Here is a 20752-nt window from a genome sequence, read left to right as displayed (position 1 = left end):
GCATACATACATATATATATATATATATATAAGAATCTATTTTTAAAGCCGTTTTTGGGCCATCTTCATGCAACCAGAAGGAGCTTTTCTAACCTGTATCCTGTTTTGAGAAAGTTTCATTACAGTTATTATACTAAATTATACATTGCGACAATCAGTTTGAATCGAGAACTGTGTTGCGAATCATGTTGAATCGAAAATCAATTCAGCATCGAATCATCAACCTTTTATTTGTTTTACTACTTTTATGTGTTAAATAGGATATATATTTTACTCTCCTAAAGTGAGCTTCTTTCGTGTATCGTCTTCATATGTCCATCTTCGTGTCGTGTAGCCACTCCCTCGTCTCAGGTCCCACTTGGAAGAGGCCCTCCTCTGAAGGTGGTCTATGCCGGGGACAGGTGGTGATGATGTGGTCGGCAGTCTGCTCAGGCTCCCCGCACTCACACGCTGCGCTGTCTGTTAGGCCCCCTAAAGTGAGCTAGTACATATGATTGTTTGTGGTTTTTATTGTCAATTTGTTTTGTGTATGTTATTTCATTCTACCTTGACGCTGAATTACACAACTATTGTACCTCTGGGTACCAATAAAGAAACATTGATCCCAGGAATTGGATCGAATCGTTTGGTCCCCAAGATTGACACCCCTATAATGTAAACATAAAAGAAAAGCAATGCTTGTAAATTTTCTAAAAATTGGAAGCTGAGATAGTCTGCTCCATTCCAGTCCTGTAGGGGGCAGTGATAGTAACAACAGACTTTCAAACCAATGATGAGAAGGCCCATATAGTCTGCTAAAATGTATATTTCTCAAGTATGACCATGACGAAAATATTAACAATTCGTAAAGACTATTTTATGCCATTTTTTACTGGACTTTTGGCACAATCAATAAATTCAATCTGGCATTAAATGAATCCAACAAACTATGTCAATGCACAATGCTACAACTGCTAGCTAGCTAGCTAGCTAAAACTTGTTTGCCCTGGTCCAGTTTTAAAATGGCTCACGTGGGCTTGTTTTTTTTTTTAGTACACCTTCCATTGTTAGCTTTTTTATGTGGGATTGTCAAACATGGAACGTGTTCCTGCCGACCCTCCTCGTTCTTTCTCTGCTGTGCGGTGAAAGCAGAGTGATAGCGATGAGCGTCTTTTTGTTAAAAAACTAACAACAAAAAAACGGGATTTCCAATTTAGCCTAGCATCATCTGGACCCATAAACAGCTTACTTAATGTGAGCAATTACGTTATTCTATGGAGCAGCGCTGGCCAGCTACAATTCAATTTCACTTTTACAGTGAGTAACATGGACAGTTTGACTGTTGCGTCGTACATTCTTATAGTAGGTTTTGGAGTCATTTTTGCAGTGTGGGTCGAACTGTGCTTCTGCCGACTCTCCCCGTCCTTTCTCCACCGTATGGGGAAATGAAGCCAACCCATATTCTGCCTGGCAACAAGTGGCTAGGCAATGTTACTGTAAAAAGAATGCCATCAATTATTTGTAATTACACAGCTACACCAACCTGTTAGTTTTAATGTGATGACAGTTGCAAAGTTGTATTTTGTTTGCCCGTCCTGTTTATGGGACAATTAGTTAGTAGGTGTCAGTGCCTCACCAATGTCTTTTTTTTAATATACAAACCCCGTTTCCATATGAGTTGGGAAATTGTGTTAGATGTAAATATAATAATAAATAAATAAATGGGTTATACTTGTATAGCGCTTTTCTACCTTCAAAGTACTCAAAGCGCTTTGACAGTATTTCCACATTCACCCATTCACACACTGATGGCGGGAGCTGCCATGCAAGGCGCTAACCAGCAGCCATCAGGAGCAAGGGTGAAGTGTCTTGCCCAAGGACACAACGGACGTGACTAGGATGGTAGAAGGTTTGATTTGATTGATTGATTGGGACTTTTATTAGTAGGTTGCACAGTGAAGTACATATTCCGTACAATTGACCACTAAATGGTAACACCCGAATAAGTTTTTCAACTTGTTTAAGTCGGGGTCCACTTAAATTGATTCATGATACAGATATATACTATCATATATACTATCATCATAATACAGTCATCACACAAGATAATCACAATGAATTATTTACATTATTTACAATCAGGGGTGTGGGGGGGGGGTTAGGATATGGACATCAAGTAGTGGACATAGAGAGAGAGAGAGAGAGAGAGAGAGAGAGGGATCAGAAGGCATAAGAAAAAGTATCTGCATTTGATTGTTACATTTGATTGTTAGCAATCCGGGGAGGGTGTTAGTTTAGGGTTGAAGTTGCCTGGAGGTGAACTTTTATTGCGGTTTTGAAGGAGGATAGAGATGCCCTTTCTTTTATACCTGTTGGGAGCGCATTCCACATTGATGTGGCATAGAAAGATAATGAGTTAAGACCTTTGTTAGTTCGGAATTTGGGTTTAACGTGGTTAGTGGAGCTCCCCCTGGTGTTGTGGTTATGGCGGTCATTTACGTTAAGGAAGTAGTTTGACAAGTACTTCGGTATCAGGGAGGTGTAGCGGATTTTATAGACTAGGCTCAGTGCAAGTTGTTTAACTCTGTCCTCCACCTTGAGCCAGCCCACTTTAGAGAAGTGGGTAGGAGTGAGGTGGGATCTGGGGTGGAGGTCTAGCAGTAACCTGACTAGCTTGTTCTGAGATGTTTGGAGTTTAGATTTGAGGGTTTTGGAGGTGCTAGGGTACCAGGAGGTGGGGATTGAACCCCAGTAACCAGCAACCGTCCGATTGCTGGCACGGCCACTCTAACAACTTCGCCACGCCGTCCCGGAATACAATGATTTGCAAATCCTTTTCAAGCCATATTCAGTTGAATATGCTACAAAGACAACATATTTGATGTTCAAACTGATAAACTTTTTTTTTTGTGCAAAAAGTCATTAACTTTAGAATTTGATGCCAGCAACACGTGACAAAGAAGTTGGGAAAGGTGGCAATAAATACTGATAAAGTTGAGGAATGCTCATCAAACACTTATTTGGAACATCCCACAGGTGAACAGGCAAATTGGGAACAGGTGGGTGCCATGATTGGGTATAAAAGTAGATTCCATGAAATGCTCAATCATTCACAAACAAGGAAGGGGCGAGGGTCACCACTTTGTCAACAAATGCGTGAGCAAATTGTTGAACAGTTTAAGAAAAACCTTTCTCAAGCAGCTATTGCAAGGAATTTAGGGATTTCATCATCTACGGTCCGTAATATCATCAAAGGGTTCAGAGAATCTGGAGAAATCACTGCACGTAAGCAGCTAAGCCCGTGACCTTCCATCCCTCAGGCTGTACTGCATCAACAAGCGACATCAGTGTGTAAAGGACATTACCACATGGGCTCAGGAACACTTGAGAAACCCACTGTCAGTAACTACAGTTGGTCACTACATCTGTAAGTGCAAGTTAAAACTCTCCTATGCAAGGCGAAAACCGTTTATCAACAACACCCAGAAACGCCGCCGGCTTAGCTGGGCCTGAGCTCATCTAAGATGGACTGATACAAAGTGGAAAAGTGTTCTTTGGTCTGACGAGTCCACATTTCAAATTGTTTTTGGAAACTGTGGACGTCGTGTCCTCCGGACCAAAGAGGAAAAGAACCATCCGGATTGTTATAGGCGCAAAGTTGAAAAGCCAGCATGTGTGATGGTATGGGGGTGTATTAGTGCCCAAGACATGGGTAACTTACACATCTGTGAAGGCGCCATTAATGCTGAAAGGTACATACAGGATTTGGAGCAACATATGTTGCCATCCAAGCAACGTTACCATGGACGCCCCTGCTTATTTCAGCAAGACAATGCCAAGCCATGTGTTACATCAACGTGGCTTCATAGTAAAAGAGTGCGGATACTAGACTGTGCTGCCTGTAGTCCAGACCTGTCTCCCATTGAAAATGTGTGGCACATTATGAAGCCTAAAATAGCAGAAGGGAGACCCCCGGACTGTTGAACAACTTAAGCTGTACATCAAGCAAGAATGAGAAATAATTCCACCTGAGAAGCTTAAAAAATGTGTCTCCTCAGTTCCCAAACGTTTACTGAGTGTTGTTAAAAGGAAAGGCCATGTAACACAGTGGTGAACATGCCCTTTCCCAACTACTTTGGCACGTGTTGCAGCCATGAAATTCTAAGTTAATTATTATTTGCAAAAAATAAAGTTTATGAGTTTGAACATCAAATATCTTGTCTTTGTAGTGCATTCAATTGAATCTGGGTTGAAAAGGATTTGCAAATCATTGTATTCCGTTTATATTTACATCTAACACAATTTCCCAACTCATATGGAAACGGGGTTTGTAAATAATAAATGCCACTTTTTCTTATCTTTTATAATTTGGCAACTGTCCAGGCACGTTTTGGGAGATGAAGCAGTTCTGAGTCATGTGCAGTTTCACGTTTGACGCCCTCACAACTGAATATCATAACATCTCATATTGGTAACCGCTGCGTTAATACAGTTAAAAAAATCACAATCAGGTGAAGGTGAGTCAAGTTTCACTATAAGTCGCAGTGATTTACTGTCTATCTGTGTTGGCCCTGCGATGAGGTGGCGACTTGTCCAGGCCAGGGTGTACCCCGCCTTCCGCCCGAAGCAGCTGAGATAGGCTCCAGCACCCCCCCGCGACCCCAAAAGGGACAAGCAGTAGAAAATGGATGGATGGATGGCATCGGTGCTTTCAATAAGTTGTGCGCGTGCGTAATACGTGCATGCGCGCGGGGCTCACCTTGCTCCTCGGCCACGCGCAGCAGGGCGTGCTCGACCACCTGGGCGCAGGGGCTGGGGGTCTGCGTGGCGCGGGTGGCCGTGGGGGAGAGCGGCGAGGCGGGCAGCGAGTCCCCCTCGAAGGAAAAGTATCCGCTGGAGGAGCGCCGGTACGGGAACTGGAATATGGATCTGGTCTCGAACACGCCGCGGCGCTCCGAAGCCAGGGAGGCGACGCTGCACCGGCGGCGAGACGGCGACCGCGGCGTGCTCCCTCCGGCTCCTCCTCCTCTTTCTTCTTCTTCGGCCACGGGCGAGCAGAAGCCGGTGCCTTGCTCTCTGCGGCTCTCAGTCGACTTGGGCCGGGGACGTCCTGCACTCACTGCGCTCTCATGGGCTCTGTTCGTGCGGACACACACACACACACACAGCGGTATACCGTCAACCTGCCGACGCTGCGCCATAACCGCTTGCCATTGCCCTCAATCGGATCACTTTAATCGCCGAATAAGACCTAACCGTATATTCCGTCGCACTTTACATTTACAGCTCAGGATACAACCCTTGTCGCACACGAAATCGATGCAAAGTCAGTTTCTGGCAGTTTTTTGCCCGGATTACGTAAAGGCACGCTGCTTTACGTGCGCGTCACTCTCGATCAGGTCATTATTAACGCAGACATGTTTACTTTCACTATTACTAAACCTATCCGTGGCGTTTTTCTCGGTTGGAACCTTTTTACGCATGAACCAAAAGTTTATATTTACAGGAAAAAAAACAATTTCTTCCTGTTTGTCCAGACTGAAGTGACTCACCGCCACAATAATGACTGCCTGCGTGCCAAAATGGCCGGACATTAGCAGTTTATTTAATCCCTGGCATTTTACGCATCGTTTTCCCTGCTGCGCGCTAAAACATGTTGGAACACGTAAAATGACAGAAGCGCATTTTTTTAAGGCGCTGCGACTTTAAATGACAGTTTATTGTTATGTTGTATATTGTCCCAATTAGACCCCGGCGGTGCGCGTCTGCGGCCAAGTGAGCTGGGTGCGCCTCCAGCTGGACAAAACACCGAATTGCACCATGGCTTCCCTGTGACATCCAAAATCCGGTGTCGGTCCCCGCCGGGCCGTAGTGAAACGGTGTTATCGTTACCGGCCTGTGGGCGCGCACCAGGTGGACCAGTGTGTGACGTCACGTCAAACCAAAACGGGGCCAATGAACTCCGTGACCTCCAAAGGGTGACTCCGCGGCACTATTACGCACGTTAAAAAATGTTGTTTTTGTATTTGTGATTGGCTTGTTGGGTCGATGCATAGAAACGACGCTTATTTTCGGTTAAATCCCCCCGAAACTAATGTAAAAATAAGGCTTTAAAGCGACGTTTGTTGAAATCATCCGTCTTTATCGAGTTGGGACCGACTTGCGCGGGCCTTTTCTTTCGCGGCGTGACAGCTGACGCGCCGGCGAGCCCAACTTTTTCAAGTAAAAAAACAACAACCCAAAACAACTATTAATAATACATCTCTTCAATATAAAGATATTATACAGCGTAAGACTCACCTGGGCGTACTGTGCATGTCAGAGATGACACATGACTGCGTAAACATCCAAAGTGAGGACAATTAAATGTCTGCGAATTACAAATAAGCTGCCGTCAGTTCCGAAGTGAGCGACTCCACAAAAACGAGTAGTACATCCAAAAAGTTGTCAACAAATCCCGAGCGTGAGAGGACGTAAACAAAAGTCCGAGCAGCGTCTCTTTTGTCTCAGCTCTTTTCTTCTTGCTGTTCTTGTCCTCTTCTCCCCCGTCTGTTCGTCACTGGGGGAGATCTTGATGCTCCTCATTTAGATGCTCCTCCCCTGCAGAACAGCCCACCTCCTAAAACTCTCTCTTGTTTTTCTCTCGCTCTCATTTAATTCCTTGGACTCCCCCTAGCTGCCGAAAGTGTCATTGCAGCACTAATGTTGACAACTTGACAGCCTCTAAATCAGGGGTGTCCAAAGTTTTCCCGCTGAAACATTTTTATATTTATTTTTCCAAACCAAGACATTGTATAGATTTTTTTTAAATTAAGGGCTCCCCTCAAGTTTGGTCCTGGTGACCTAGAAGTGTCTTAGTCATTAAAATGTTAAAAATAAGTCATATATTGTAAATATTTTAGACTTAGACTTAGACAAACTTTAATGATCCACAAGGGAAATTGTTCAACACAGAAGCTCAGTTACAATGATGGAAAGTGTAAGGATGGAAAGGACAATGCAGGTATAAATAGACTAAAAAAGCTATAAAAAAAAATAATCTAACATATATACAAATATATACATAATATGTGTACAGAATAATTTATATACATTATATACATACTTTCATTCAACAATTAAATGTCTACATCAACTTCAGGTATATCTGTCGATAAAAAAGTATTATATATATATATACTTTTTTTTGTCTCCCCTGCCCAAAAAAACCTAATTCAAGGTGGAATATTTGATGTAATGGAACCTTAAATTGGTCAATAATTCATAGCATAACTGATTTTAACCCTTGAATCTACTTAATTTGAAACTTTAAGCCACCCGAGTGATAAAAAACGGTTATAGGAAGTCATATAAAAAAATCTTAACTTTCAACACTTTAATTTAAACAGTACATATACATTCACTGTACATATACAAGTACATATACATACATACTCATGCATATAGTCACGTTTTATCAAACATATATTAACGTTGTTGCCTTAGGGGAAACTGGGTAACACACGGCACACTGACAAAGCTTAACCTATGGTTACTATAACAATCTACAAGGTTAATATAGTTGGCTTCTCTTTCTTCCCCTCCATTTATATCTGCTTTCTTTTGTATTTCAAGTTATCATTACATATATGTATTGTTGCATTTGAAACAATTGTATTGTTGATAATATAGGTAACTATTGTTGTTATTCATGATCAATAGTGCTATTTCTATTATTTGTATTGCTCCACTTATAGTGTAATAATGCTCATTGTCATTTCTGTATTATTAATATTTATTTCACTAACTGCTTCTTTGCTATCACTTTTACCATCATATTTGTACATATCCTATGTGCTGATGTTGTTTTGTTGTTGTTGTTATTGTGTTTGCTGTTGTTGTTGTCTCTTTGTCTTATCCCCCTCTTGTCCCCGCAATTTCCCCCTCTGTCTTCCTTTTTTTCTGTTTCTATCCCCTCCTGCTCCGGCCTGGCTGCACCAAATAATATAAATCCATTTAATAAAGTCAAATACAAATAAGGCAACAAGAGAAGTATCCCACACTTCTCTTTTGTAAAGTAAATATGTACAGCCGATATGGGCATCTATATCAACAATATGATTTGCCTGAGTAGCTGGATAGGACAAAAAAATAATAATTAACAGCCTCAGACTTATCCATTGACATAAAGATTTTATATATTTCGAAGGTGTTTTTTTTTTGTTTTGTTTTTTTTACTGTTTTATGCTTTCTTTTTATAAAAACAAAAATATGCAATGTAATACAATTTAATTACTGCCTTTATTTGGTCAATAATTAATAACAACACTGATTTTGATGCATTATTATTTTTGAAACAATAAGTTCCATCCTTAGCCTAAAATCGGTCGTGTTCAAAAAAGTGTTTTAAGTAAGTCATACTGTATGTTAATGTGTTTAATCTTTGAACACTTTAAATTCTTCAACAGCTTTAGTCCTATCCATATATATACATTTTTTATACATTTGTAATAGTTTTTTTTTATGATTTATGCTCTTTTTGTAAAAAAAAAAAAAAAAAAGGAACAATTTTTTTTTATTATGGGAATAACACTAAATATGTACTATGTCAAAAATGAGTTGCCAAGTGGTAATTACAGCCGTTATTAGGTCAATAATTCATAACACTGATTTTGATGCCTTATTTTTTTAAACAATTAGGTTTTTTTTTACAAAAACTCACATTATCCTTCCTAAGCTGAAAAACGGACGCCCTCAAAAAGTGTTATAATTAGGTCGTATATATATATTTTTTTTTTAAACTTTCAACACTTTAAATTCCACAACAGCTTCAGGCCTATCCATAAAAATATATAGTTTTTATATATTTATAATAGGGTTATTTATGTTTTACCGTGCTCTTTAAAAAAAACCCACCATTTTGTGTTATGGGAAATACGGCAAATATGCAATAATTTAAAAAAATTAGGTAATTACAGCCTTTATTAAGTCAACAATTCATAACAACACTGATTTTGATGCCTTATTATTTTTGAAACAATTAGGTTTTTTTTCCAAAAACCTTTGGCGAAAAACGGATACGCTCAAAAGAGTGTTATAAGTAAGTCATATATATATATATATATATATATATATATATATATATATATATATATATATATATATATATATATATATATATATATATATATATATATTTTATTTTTTTTATTTTATTTTTTTTATTTCACCGTTATAAGTTCTTTAACAGCTTGAGACCTATCCGTAAATATAAAGATTTCATATATTTTTAATGTTGTTGTTTTTTTCAAATGTATGCTCTTTTTGTAAAAAACAAAAACTAAACTAAAGTTACCGGTATTTATTATGGGGAAAACACAAAATATGCAATCTTCCACACCTCCTCAAAAAAAAAAATTCTAAATAGACTATTTGCTATGAAGTAATTGGAGCCCTAAATAGGTCAATAATTCATAACATTATTGATTCATTGGTTTTTTTTTAGCATGACAGTTTAAAAAAAAAAAAGTCCCACATGGGGATCCAAAAGGGCCCCAATCATAAAAGTGTTAAAAACAAGTCAGACATTACAGTCTCTAGATTAAAATTTTTTTTTGTAGGTTTTTTGTTAGTTTTATGCCCTTTTTTTTCAATGGAAATGTTTTTTATGGCAAATACACAAAATATTTAATATTTTCCCCCCAAAATATTCCAAAGTGGAATTTTTGATGTGAAGTAACTAGAATCTTGACAAGGTCAATCATTTATAATAACATTGATTTTGATTCATTATTCGTTTTTCAGCAATGACAATTTTAATTAAAAAAAACAGTCTGCATTGCAGCTTTGTGTTAGTAGAGTCAACATTGCAACTTTTTCTCATCACATTTCACTGGTTTGCCCTTTTATTTACCTTTTTTATGTTTCTTTTTTTTTTTTTTTTGTAATTTTGAATGTGCCACAGGCCCTTTTAAAAACACCTGCTTTAATACTATACCGTAGTTTTGACCACCAAATAATACCTGATGCCGCCCTGCATATTTTCTTTTACCTGAAAGCATGAACAACAATACTACAACATTATTGAAATACAAGGCAAAATTCTCCAATTATGTATTGTTTCACTAAATAAATAAAACAATTTCATTTGATTAACGTGCATTTTATTTACTGACCCAAAAAGGATACACACTATGTTGGTAAAATTTATGTAAATAAGGTGTGTTCAAAGTGTGGCATGTGGGCCATTTTTGGCTCACAGGTAAACATATTTGGGCCCTTGACATGTTTTAAATATTAAATGAATTCAATATTAATGAGGTATTTGAGATATAACACGTTGCCTTGTCACCTATTACACACACGCTAAGATAATGTTTTGTTAAATAGTTTTGCATTTACTGATATATTTTATTGGTTTTAGCATCAAACATTTATTGAAGTGGCACATCACAATTTTTCAGCATGCAGCCCTCAGTGGACAAAGTTTGGACACTGCGTCACTATAAATGTTAAAAAAAAAATTAAAACGGAATTTGGGAAAAATAAAACCTATTTAACAGGGCCTTTGACGGGAGAATCTGAGCTGAACAACTCCCACAGTACAGACACACACACACACACACACACACACTCACACTGCAGAGAGACAAAAGGCTGAGAACATCAATACCATTTACATATGTGATCAATACTGATCTATTCATTAGTGTGGGAACATTTTAAACTGTAAATGGCAAACAATCTCTTTGTTTGTCTACAATAACTCCATAGAACCACAGCAAGACCAATAACAACTGAGAACCTAAACCTGACATTCCCAACATATGTCAAAACAAAACGACTATTGATTTTAAAGGGTATCCGAGTCAGTGTGTTTGCAGCAGCTAAAGACAAATGTCTGATCGGGAATGTTTCTATTCGGTGTTTTATCAGCAGCATCACTGAAACTTCATTTATTTCTATCCTATTGCCAGAACAAAACTCTACTGGCCTTTTTGTTGGCACCTGAACCTGTTCTAATCTAATGTGAAAGATACATTTCAAACACTGATCCGACCGAGTGTGAAACCCAAAGAAATTTTGAAATCCTAGATTGAAACCTTAGTTTGAAACATCCCCCCTATTTAAAACCCAAGTTTGAATGGTTTACTGTAATTTATTACCCTAATTTGAAACTTCTAACAAACAAGGGATGGAATTCATAAGATTTTTCCGGTTCCGATTCCACTTTTGATTATTAACGATTTAGTTTATCTTATCCATCTTATTTGGGAAAATAAAAGTGGATCAGCATAATTTTAGTTTAGTTTAGAGGAGACATGACCTTAAAAAGCCTACAGTGAGGTCTTAAGAAGCACATACGTAGCATAGAAAAATAAAATAAAATAAATGTAGCCCTGGTAAATGTCTACCATCTGTGGATGGGAAAAACGTCACAAATTGGGCAAATTCCAAACAGCTCATTTGACGGCAGTATGAAGGCAAGCAAGAGTATTTTATAGAATATCTCCGCCATGCCTCCATGGTTTGATTTCAAATGATCTGAACTTATCGAAAAACAGGTTCCAAAAAGGTAGGAAACGTTTTGCATAATAGGTCCCTTTTTAAAACTCTAAACCTAGTTTGAAAGCCTTGTAAGACCCCTTATTTTGAAACCTCATCCCTAATTTGAAACAATACTTTAAATTCCTAGCCAGACTTTTACACCCTCATTTGATAACCTAGTTTGAAACCGTAACCCTCATTAGAAACCTACGTATAAAACCCTGACAGAGGAGATACTTTGGCAGTGTTTGTAGAGGTCAGTGGTTAATAACAACTGCTTTTTGAGCTAGGGGACCAACTTTCAAATCCCAGTCAGGATGAATCATGACATCTGTCGTTATTTTTGCATTATGTTTATATTTGTATTATTATCCATCCATCCATCCATTTTATCCATTTTGTCCCTTTTGGGGTTGCGGGGGGTGCTGGAGCCTATCTCAGCTGTAATACTGTAATTATATTATTATTTTTTGTTTTTTAACAATATTATTTTTAACAACAATGGCTTTTGCAGTGTGACATGAGAAGAATAGGTCCCCTTGGACAAATGTAGACCCTAATTTGAATTTGAAACCGTACTTTGAAACACCAATCCTAGTTTGAACCCATAACCCCTTGTGTGAAACCTGAACCCTAGTATGAAACATATGCCTAGTTTGAAACCAGTGTTAATTTTGAGAGCAGTTTTTTAATTCAGTTTTATTCATAGTCTTTGGATGGAAATCTATTTTAGTTGTAGTCAAATTTTGTCTGGAGCCTTTCATTAGTTAATAAATGTCTGCCTCAAATAAATAAATAGGAAACACTGCATCCATTTCCTCTTTTTGCTGCGCATGTGACGTTATCTTGTTGGACCACAAAAAATTGTCATGCCTTTAGATTTACCGTTAAATAAACCATTTCTTGAGCAAAGAATATTACTGGATAGGTTTTTTGTGAAGCAGTGTCCCTAATTTGAAACTAATCATTGAAGCCCTAACCTTAGTTTGATGCTGAACTTTGAAACCCTACCCTAGTTTGAAATCCTAACCTTATTTTGGAACCAGAATATGAAACCAGAGTTTGAAACCCTTAACCTAGTTTGTAACCGGAGTTTGAAACTCTAATCTTAGTTTGAAACCCTACTTTGATACCCAAACCCTAATTTAAAACCATACTTTAAAACCCTAACCCTAGTTTGAAACCCTTAACCCAGTTTGAAACCTGAGTTTGAAATTCTAGCCTTAGTTTGAAACCCTACTTTGACACCCTAACCCTAATTTAAAACTATACTTTAAAACTATAACCTTAGTTTGAAACCCTACTTTGACACCCTAACCCTAATTTAAAACTATACTTTAAAACTATAACCTTAGTTTGAAACCCTACTTTGATTTTAAACCTAGTTTAAAATCACAGTTTGAAACTCTAACCCTCGTTTGAAACGCTGCTTTGAAACCTTAACCCTAGTTTAAAACTTTAATCCTTGTTTAAAAACATCCTTTAAAACCTTAAAGTACCAGTAAAGCCGAAAAACAAGTTGCCTTCATACTGAAGCTGTAATCATAGATATCGGATTTATGGCTTCCAAAGTTTGCGAGTAAATAGATATAACCAGAAGCAGTACTTCTGAAATATTTTCTGTTACACCCCCCTTGGAAGAAAAAAATATTTTGCATCCAAATTTTGCGTATTTCCAGTATGACTGATCTAATATTATGGTCAGAGTGCGGATGCGTTATTCCAGTGATGTCACCCTCCGAAAATAGCCGAAGGTATTCAGAGCAGAATATTCAAAATGGCTGACTGAATTTGTGGCATTTTATGATGTTTAAACTGTGTTTTCACATACATTGCGGATTGTAAATACGATTAGATATGGTTGAATGGATACAATAAAACACAATTAGACATAAGAAGTCAACTTGTTTCTCCACTCTACTGGTACTTTAAACCACTTTAAAATTCTAACTGTAGTTTGAAACCCTACTTTAAAACCCTGAGTTGAGTTTGAAACTGGAGTCTGAAACTCGATGCAAGTTTAAATGTTGTGTGCTTTTATTCCTAAAACATGTGTTTTTTCTCCAATTAGTTTTGACTCTGCTTTTATTTGCTCTTTTTTATGGACTTTCTACACACAAAATAAGTACTTGCAGTATGGAAACATGCGATGCAAATTTTGAAAAGGTTAGATTTTTTTGCTGCGACAGACTGAAATCTGGAAACAGAATTGTTTGTTCTTTTTGCTCCTGTCTCTTTTGGGGTTTTTATGTGTTCTTTGCCTGTCGAAGCGCTCTGGATGTGTGCTAGTACAGTTGTTCACACCTTGCTGTGACCAAACAACAGTGACAAAGTGGTGTGACCATGCAGACATTGCCACACACATGCACAAACAAACACAAGCACTAACACACACACAGATACGAGCTGACTCGTGGCTAATTGTTGCGCTTTAGGTTCCATACATCCATTTTCTACCGCTTATCCCTTTCGGGGTCGCGGGGGATGCTGGAGCCTATCTCAGCTGCATTCGAGGCGGAAGGCGGGTTACACCCTGGACAAGTCGCCACCTCATCGCAGGGCCAACACAGATAGACAGACAACATTCACACTCACATTCACACACTAGGGTCAATTTAGTGTTGCCAATCAACCTATCCCCAGGTGCATGTTTTTGGAGGTGGGAGGGGCCTATCCCCAGGTGCATGTCTTTGGAGGTGGGAGGAAGCCGGAGTACCCGGAGGGAACATGCAAACTCCACACAGAAAGATCCCGAGCCGGGAAAATTCCTCCACAACGCTAGTTAGATCCGACCAAAGCATCCGGTCTTACTTGCTAGCATTAACTTATAGCTACAGATCAACATTACTTTGTTTTTCCAACCATGGGAAGGAAGAAAGTGAGTGTGAAGAACAGTACAGAAATGATATCATTGAATAAACCTTTTTTTGTTGTCAAAAACATGACCATAACTTGGTGAAGCAGTTGAAGTGTAGCGATAACGCCTGCTGAGGGCGTTGAAAAAATATCTAAACAGCGGATGTTTATCCATGAAAATATGGAGAAGCTGCTGATGGTGCGTTTGACGGAGAAGCAGCTCCAAGGAGGTAAAGGCTGTACATTATTACATTACTTTATAAAAAATACTGCAGTTTGCAGTGCATTCTATTGTATTGTTTTCCAGACAATATTTCTTATCTAAAAGTAAGTTTTTCTTTTAAAAAAGCATGTTACATGTCAATATGTTGTTTATTTTTAGGGGGCAAGCGCGGTGATTGATTTCAGTTCGTTTCAATGGGCGACGGCCTTTACGAACGCCGTATATATACCTTTTGTACTTTGTAAAGGAGAGGGTTAAAAGCTACTTTAGTCATAGTTACGTATTGAAAGCTAATCATTAGCTTACAGCTAAGCCATCAAGTCAGCATCATTCTAACATTTCACGCAACGACACATGCACAATACTGGCCCCCCCCAAAAAAAACAGCTGCTGTTGCCGCACAAAAACACAACAAGAAAAAAGGAACTCGCCTAAATGGCACGACCCGCTGTCATTTTCTCACCTCTGACTCACATGATCTCCTTTTGCTTTCAAGTGCACGTTTTTTGTGTGTTTTTTTTGTTGATAGATCTTGTGCATTCACACAGAAAAGCTACTGCGTGATATTTTTGCAGCAGGATGCAGACATTCAGATAAAAGTGTCGGCGATGGGGAAGCAGGTGCGTGCATGCCCCCCCTCCCGCAACAACCAAGCAGATGTTAGCCAGGTTCTCGCAATCAAAATCCTTGACTTTGCAAAATAAAGCTCTGCAAAAAGAAAAGTTAGATGTACACATGCGGTCAGACATGTTGTAAGCACAATGAGATGTGAAACACTGACACGTGCACGCCCCACGTGCACAGTTTGTACAAAGCTCAGGGAGGCTAAAGCAAACTTCTTCACAGAAAGCCACAGTGGGAGGGGGGGGGGGGGGGCAAAGGTCAAAGGTCAGAATGGCCACAAGACAAAACCCCGGCATTACATGACAAAATATATTTTTTTATACTAAGCCTCGACTTTTAATCAAATAATTGCATATTTAAGAGGAAATAAAAATAGATCTGTTTTATTTGTTCGATAGCAATGGCTAATTGGCTCAGATGCAAGTGTACAGTAGGAATGATTTGGAATTTTCTCATGTGTCTTTTCCCGTTATGTATTATCATAATTGCAGAGTATTTTTCTTATGTCTTACATGTATAACAGTACAGAATATGTCTTGTCTTCTATTATGTCTACTATGTGGGTGTTATTCCATGCCTAGAGTTTCGCTAATGGTGTTAAAAACCTTATTTAGAAAGTTGTAAACCGTTTTTTAATGAAAATATTTGTTTTACAAATATGTTTTCCTACATTGCAGAAATTCACTTGTCATAGTCGTCAGAAATAAACAGACAACCATACATTTTTTTTGTCACTAAAACACTTTTTCATGCAACAATAAATGGCTTTATTTTTGTACATTCACTCACAAAAATAATGAAAAATATGACTTTATTCTTGCAAGATTACAGATTTTTTTTCCTTCTTGCAACGCTAGTAAGACATCCTTACACTAATTTGCAACCGAATTAGAAAACCCTGATTCGTAACACAAAATCTAGTTTTAAAACGCCAATGTGAAAGCTTAAAGGCCTACTGAAAGCCACTACTACCAACCACGCAGTCTGATAGTTTATATATCAATGATGAACTCTTAACATTGCAACACATGCCAATACGGCCGGGTTAACTTATAAAGTGCCATTTTAAAATTCCCGCCACACTTCCGGTTGAAAAACTCCTTTGGATATGATTTATGCGCGTGACGTCACAAAAGCAACGGAAGTGGTTGGACCCCATCGGACCCGATAGAAAAGCCTCTTGTTTTCTTCGACAAAATTCCACAGTATTCTGGACATCTGTGTTGGTGAATCTTTTGCAATTTGTTTAATGAACAATGGAGGCTGCAAAGAAGAACGTTGTAGGTGGGATCGATCGGTGTCTTAGCGGCTAAGTACAATACTGTAATATCTGTGATATTTGCATTAGTGTACTGTGTCTTTAAGGGTTTGGGGAACGCGCATGCGCGAGTGAGTTGGCAGAGAACTTGAGTGTGTGTGAGCGTGAGTTTTGGCTAACAGCAGCTCGTGTATGTGTGTGCGTTACTTTTTGAAGTACAACCAGTTACCGCTTGTTAATAAAGCACCGCTTGTTAATAAAGCGATTGAGCAGCGCATCCTCGTCTTTGTGACTCCTTCTCCACTGCGGGGCATTACAATACTTACAGCAACACAACAAGGACTACTTACCCTGACGCCTAGCCGATGCTTGCCGCCAAACCCACGGATGAAGTCCTTCGTCGCGCCGTTGATCGCTGGAATGCACGTGAGCACGGCTGTTGATGGGAAGATGAGGGCTGGCTGGCTTAGGTGGAACGCTAATGTTTTATCATAGTTCTGTGAGGTCCGGTTGCTAAGTTGCTAAATTAGCCTTAGCGTCATTAGCAACAGCATAGTTAAGCCTTACCAGGCTGAGAATTTTTAACCGTGTAGTTACATGTACATGGTTTAATATTATTGTTGGTCTTCTGTCTATCCTTCCAGTCAGGGGTTTATTTATTTTGTTTCTATCTTCATTTGAGAACGACGCTAGCACGTTAGCTCAGTAGCTAAGTGTGTCACCGATGTATTGTCTTGGAGATAAAAGTCACTTTAAATGTCCATTTCGCGTGCTCGACTCTCATTTTCAAGAGGATATAGTATCCCAGGTGGTTTAAAATACAAATCCGTGATCCACAATAGAAAAAGGAGAGTGTGGAATCCAATGAGCCAGCTTGTACCTAAGTTACGGTCAGAGCGAAAAAAGATACGTCCATCACTGCCTCTCAAGTCCTTCACTGTAACGTTCCTCATCTACGAATCTTTCATCCTCGCTCAAATTAATGGGGTAATCATCACTTTCTCGGTCCGAATCTCTCTCGCTACATTGTAAACAACGGGGAATTGTGAGGAATACTAGCTCCTGTGACGTCACGCTACTTCCGCTACAGCCAAGGCTTTTTTTAATCAGCGAGCAAAAGTTGCGAACTTTATCGTCGATTTTCTCTACTAAATCCTTTCAGCAAAAATATGGCAATATCGCGAATTGATCAAGTATGACACATAGAATGGATCTGCTATTCCCGTTTAAATTTTAAAAAATCATTTCAGTAGGCCTTTAATCCTATAGTAGTTAAGACTACTTTTATCTCAAATAAGTAATTAATTCTTTCGATTTTACAATTTTCCATAGAAAAAAATGTCTCCTTTAAATAAAAAGACTTTTAATGTCTTACTCGAAAACACTTTTTTGAAAGTGTTATTTTTTTCATAGTTTATATATCATACTTAAACGATTTAGTATGTCTATTAATTGATTTGAGATTTGCAACACAAATGTTTTTTTGTTGTTTTTTTTCCCACTGTTTGTATGCATATGTAAGTGTGTGTGTGTGTGTGTGTGTGTGTGTGTGTGTGTGTGTGTGTGTGTGTGTGTGTGTGTGTGTGTGTGTGTGTGTGTTTTTGTGTGTTTTTGTGTGCGCGTGTGTGTGGGTGGCATGGAGAGGAAAGACTGGAAAGGTTATGGTCTGAAAGGTGTGAAACAGCATGTGGTTTTCCTCAACAACTGACATATTTCATATTAGAAATGTAAAAAAAAAAGACATACATGCACAAGACGGTGGTTTAGTGGTTTGTGTGTGTGTGAGAGAGAGACATCTAATTTAAAGGCCTACTGAAACCCACTACTACCGACCACGCAGTCTGATAGTTTATATATCAATGATGAAATCTTAACATTATAACACATGCCAATACGGCCGGGTTAACTTATAAAGTGACATTTTAAATTTGCCGCTAAACTTCCGGTTCGAAACGCCTCTGAGGATGACGTATGCGTGTGACGTAGCCCGACGAACACGGGTATGCCTTCCACATTGAAGCCGATATGAAAAAGCTCTGTTTTCATTTCATAATTCCACAGTATTCTGGACATCTGTGTTCGTGAATCTGTTTCAATCATGTTCATTGCATTATGGAGAAGGAAGCCAAGCAAGCAAAGAAGAAAGTTGTCGGTGCGAAATGGACGTATTTTTCGAACGTAGTCAGCCACAACAGTACACAGCCGGCGCTTCTTTGTTTACATTCCCGAAAGATGCAGTCAAGATGGAAGAACTCGGATAACAGAGACTCTAACCAGGAGGACTTTTGATTTGGATACACAGACGCCTGTAGGGAACTGGGACAACACAGACTCTTACCAGGATTACTTTGATTTGGATGACAAAGACGCAGACGTGCTACTGTGAGTATGCAGCTTTGGCTTTTTTTTGCGTATGTACGTAACTTTTTTAAAATATATAAGCTTTATGAACCTTGGGTTAGGTGAACGGTCTTTTGGGCTGAGTGATTGTGTGTGTTGATCATGTGTTTGAATTGTATTGGCGTGTTCTATGGAGCTAGGAGCTAGCAGAGGAGCTAGGAGCTAGCATAACAAACACGCAGGTGTTATTATGCAGGATTAATTTGTGGCATATTAAATATAAGCCTGGTTGTGTTGTGGCTAATAGAGTATATATATGTCTTGTGTTTATTTACTGTTGTAGTCATTCCCAGCTGAATATCAGGTACCGTGAGTATGCAGCCTTGGCTGCTAAACATTCGATAACTTGACCGTATGTGCGCGTCACGTACGTAACTTTTTAAAAATATATAAGCTTTATGAACCTTGGGTTAGGTAAACGGTCTTTTGGGCTGAGTGATTGTGTGTGTTGATCAGGTGTTTGTATTGTATTGGCGTGTTCTATGGAGCTAGGAGCTAGCAGAGGAGCTAGGAGCTAGCATAACAAACACGCAGGTGTTTTTATGCAGGATTAATTTGTGGCATATTAAATATAAGCCTGGTTGTGTTGTGGCTAATAGAGTATATATATGTCTTGTGTTTATTTACTGTTGTAGTCATTCCCAGCTGAATATCAGGTCACTCTCACAGCATCTTCCCTATCTGAATAGCTTCAACTCCCCACTAGTCCTTCACTTGCACTTTACTCATCCACAAATCTTTCATCCTCGCTCAAATTAATGGGGAAATTGTCGCTTTCTCGGTCCGAATCTCTCTCACTTCATGCGGCCATCATTGTAAACAATAGGGAACTTTGCGTATATGTTCAACTGACTACGTCACGCTACTTCCGGTAGGGGCAAGCCTTTTTTTTATCAGATACCAAAAGTTGCAATCTTTATCGTCGTTGTTCTATACTAAATCCTTTCAGCAAAAATATGGCAATATCGCGAAATGATCAAGTATGACACATAGAATAGATCTGCTATCCCCGTTTAAATAAAAAAAATTCATTTCAGTAGGCCTTTAAGCAGTACATAAAAAAAATAATGAAAGAGAGTAATGCTCACTTTTAAATGACATTGTCAAATGTGACTTACTATTGCCTATTGCCCTAACCAAAAGCGGCTCTTTAGCGCCGCCCTAGTGGCTCACTGGAGCTTTTCCCAAAAATTTATGAAAATGTAAAAAGATGAGGAAAAAATTATATTTTTTGTTTTAATATGGTGTCTGTAGGAGGCCAAACAATACACAAACCTTCCTAATTGTTAGAAATCTCACTGTTTACATGAAACATGCTTCACTGATGAGAGTATTTGGCGCGCGCCATTTTGTGCTAATTTCGGAAGTCCTTGAACGCATCGTAGATTGTTTACATGTACTGGTACAACTTTCATTGATACTGCCACATAAAGACGTGTTTTATGCCACTCCTTCTTTGTCTTTATTTGTCAACCAAACGTTTTATGCTGTGCGTGAATCCACAAAGGTGAGCTTTGTTGATATTATTCACTTGTGTGGAGTGCAAATCAAACATATTTGGTCACTGCATGACTGCAAGCTAATCGATGCTAATGTGCTATTTATGCTAGCTGTATGTGTATAATGCGTCATTATGCCTCGTAATTTAGGTATATTTGAGGTCATTTTATTTGTAGTTTCCGTTTCCTTCCACTTGAACACACACATCGTTACCTTTGGTCATTCTAAGCCAGTCCTTTCCAGGAGTTATCTCACCCTCTGAAAAGCCTCCGTTTTAGTAACGTTGTAAAAATGTGTAGAATAAATATTACATTTCAATATTACTGTCAATGAAGATTTGCATCAGCCTGCGACACATAGTCATTTTGATAGTAGTCTAATATAGC

General features: G+C 38.7%; 2 protein-coding genes across 12 annotated transcripts in view; one reads left to right on the top strand and one right to left on the bottom strand.

The window, feature by feature from the left end:
* bcl2l11 (BCL2 like 11) overlaps window positions 1-6543 on the bottom strand; it is a 36861-nt gene extending 30318 nt beyond the window's left edge. For both annotated transcript variants that reach the window (XR_009827370.1, XM_062059561.1), the window contains exons 1-2: window positions 6280-6543; window positions 4739-5115 (exon numbers count right to left, since the gene is read on the bottom strand). Coding sequence is in view for 1 of the 2 variants with exons in the window: in XM_062059561.1 (XP_061915545.1) it covers window positions 4739-5115; window positions 6280-6326 (424 nt within the window). In the remaining variant the exon portion in view is untranslated. The remainder of the gene's footprint in view (window positions 1-4738; window positions 5116-6279) is intronic.
* Window positions 1-20752, top strand: part of arhgef33 (Rho guanine nucleotide exchange factor (GEF) 33) — a 92677-nt gene that overhangs the window by 23923 nt on the left and 48002 nt on the right. The window lies entirely within an intron of this gene.

This window comes from Entelurus aequoreus, linkage group LG09 (assembly GCF_033978785.1).
Source record: "Entelurus aequoreus isolate RoL-2023_Sb linkage group LG09, RoL_Eaeq_v1.1, whole genome shotgun sequence".
NCBI lineage: Eukaryota > Metazoa > Chordata > Actinopteri > Syngnathiformes > Syngnathidae > Entelurus > Entelurus aequoreus.
The sequence above is the reverse complement of the archived record's forward strand: the minus strand, read 5'-3'. Positions and strand labels throughout refer to the sequence as shown.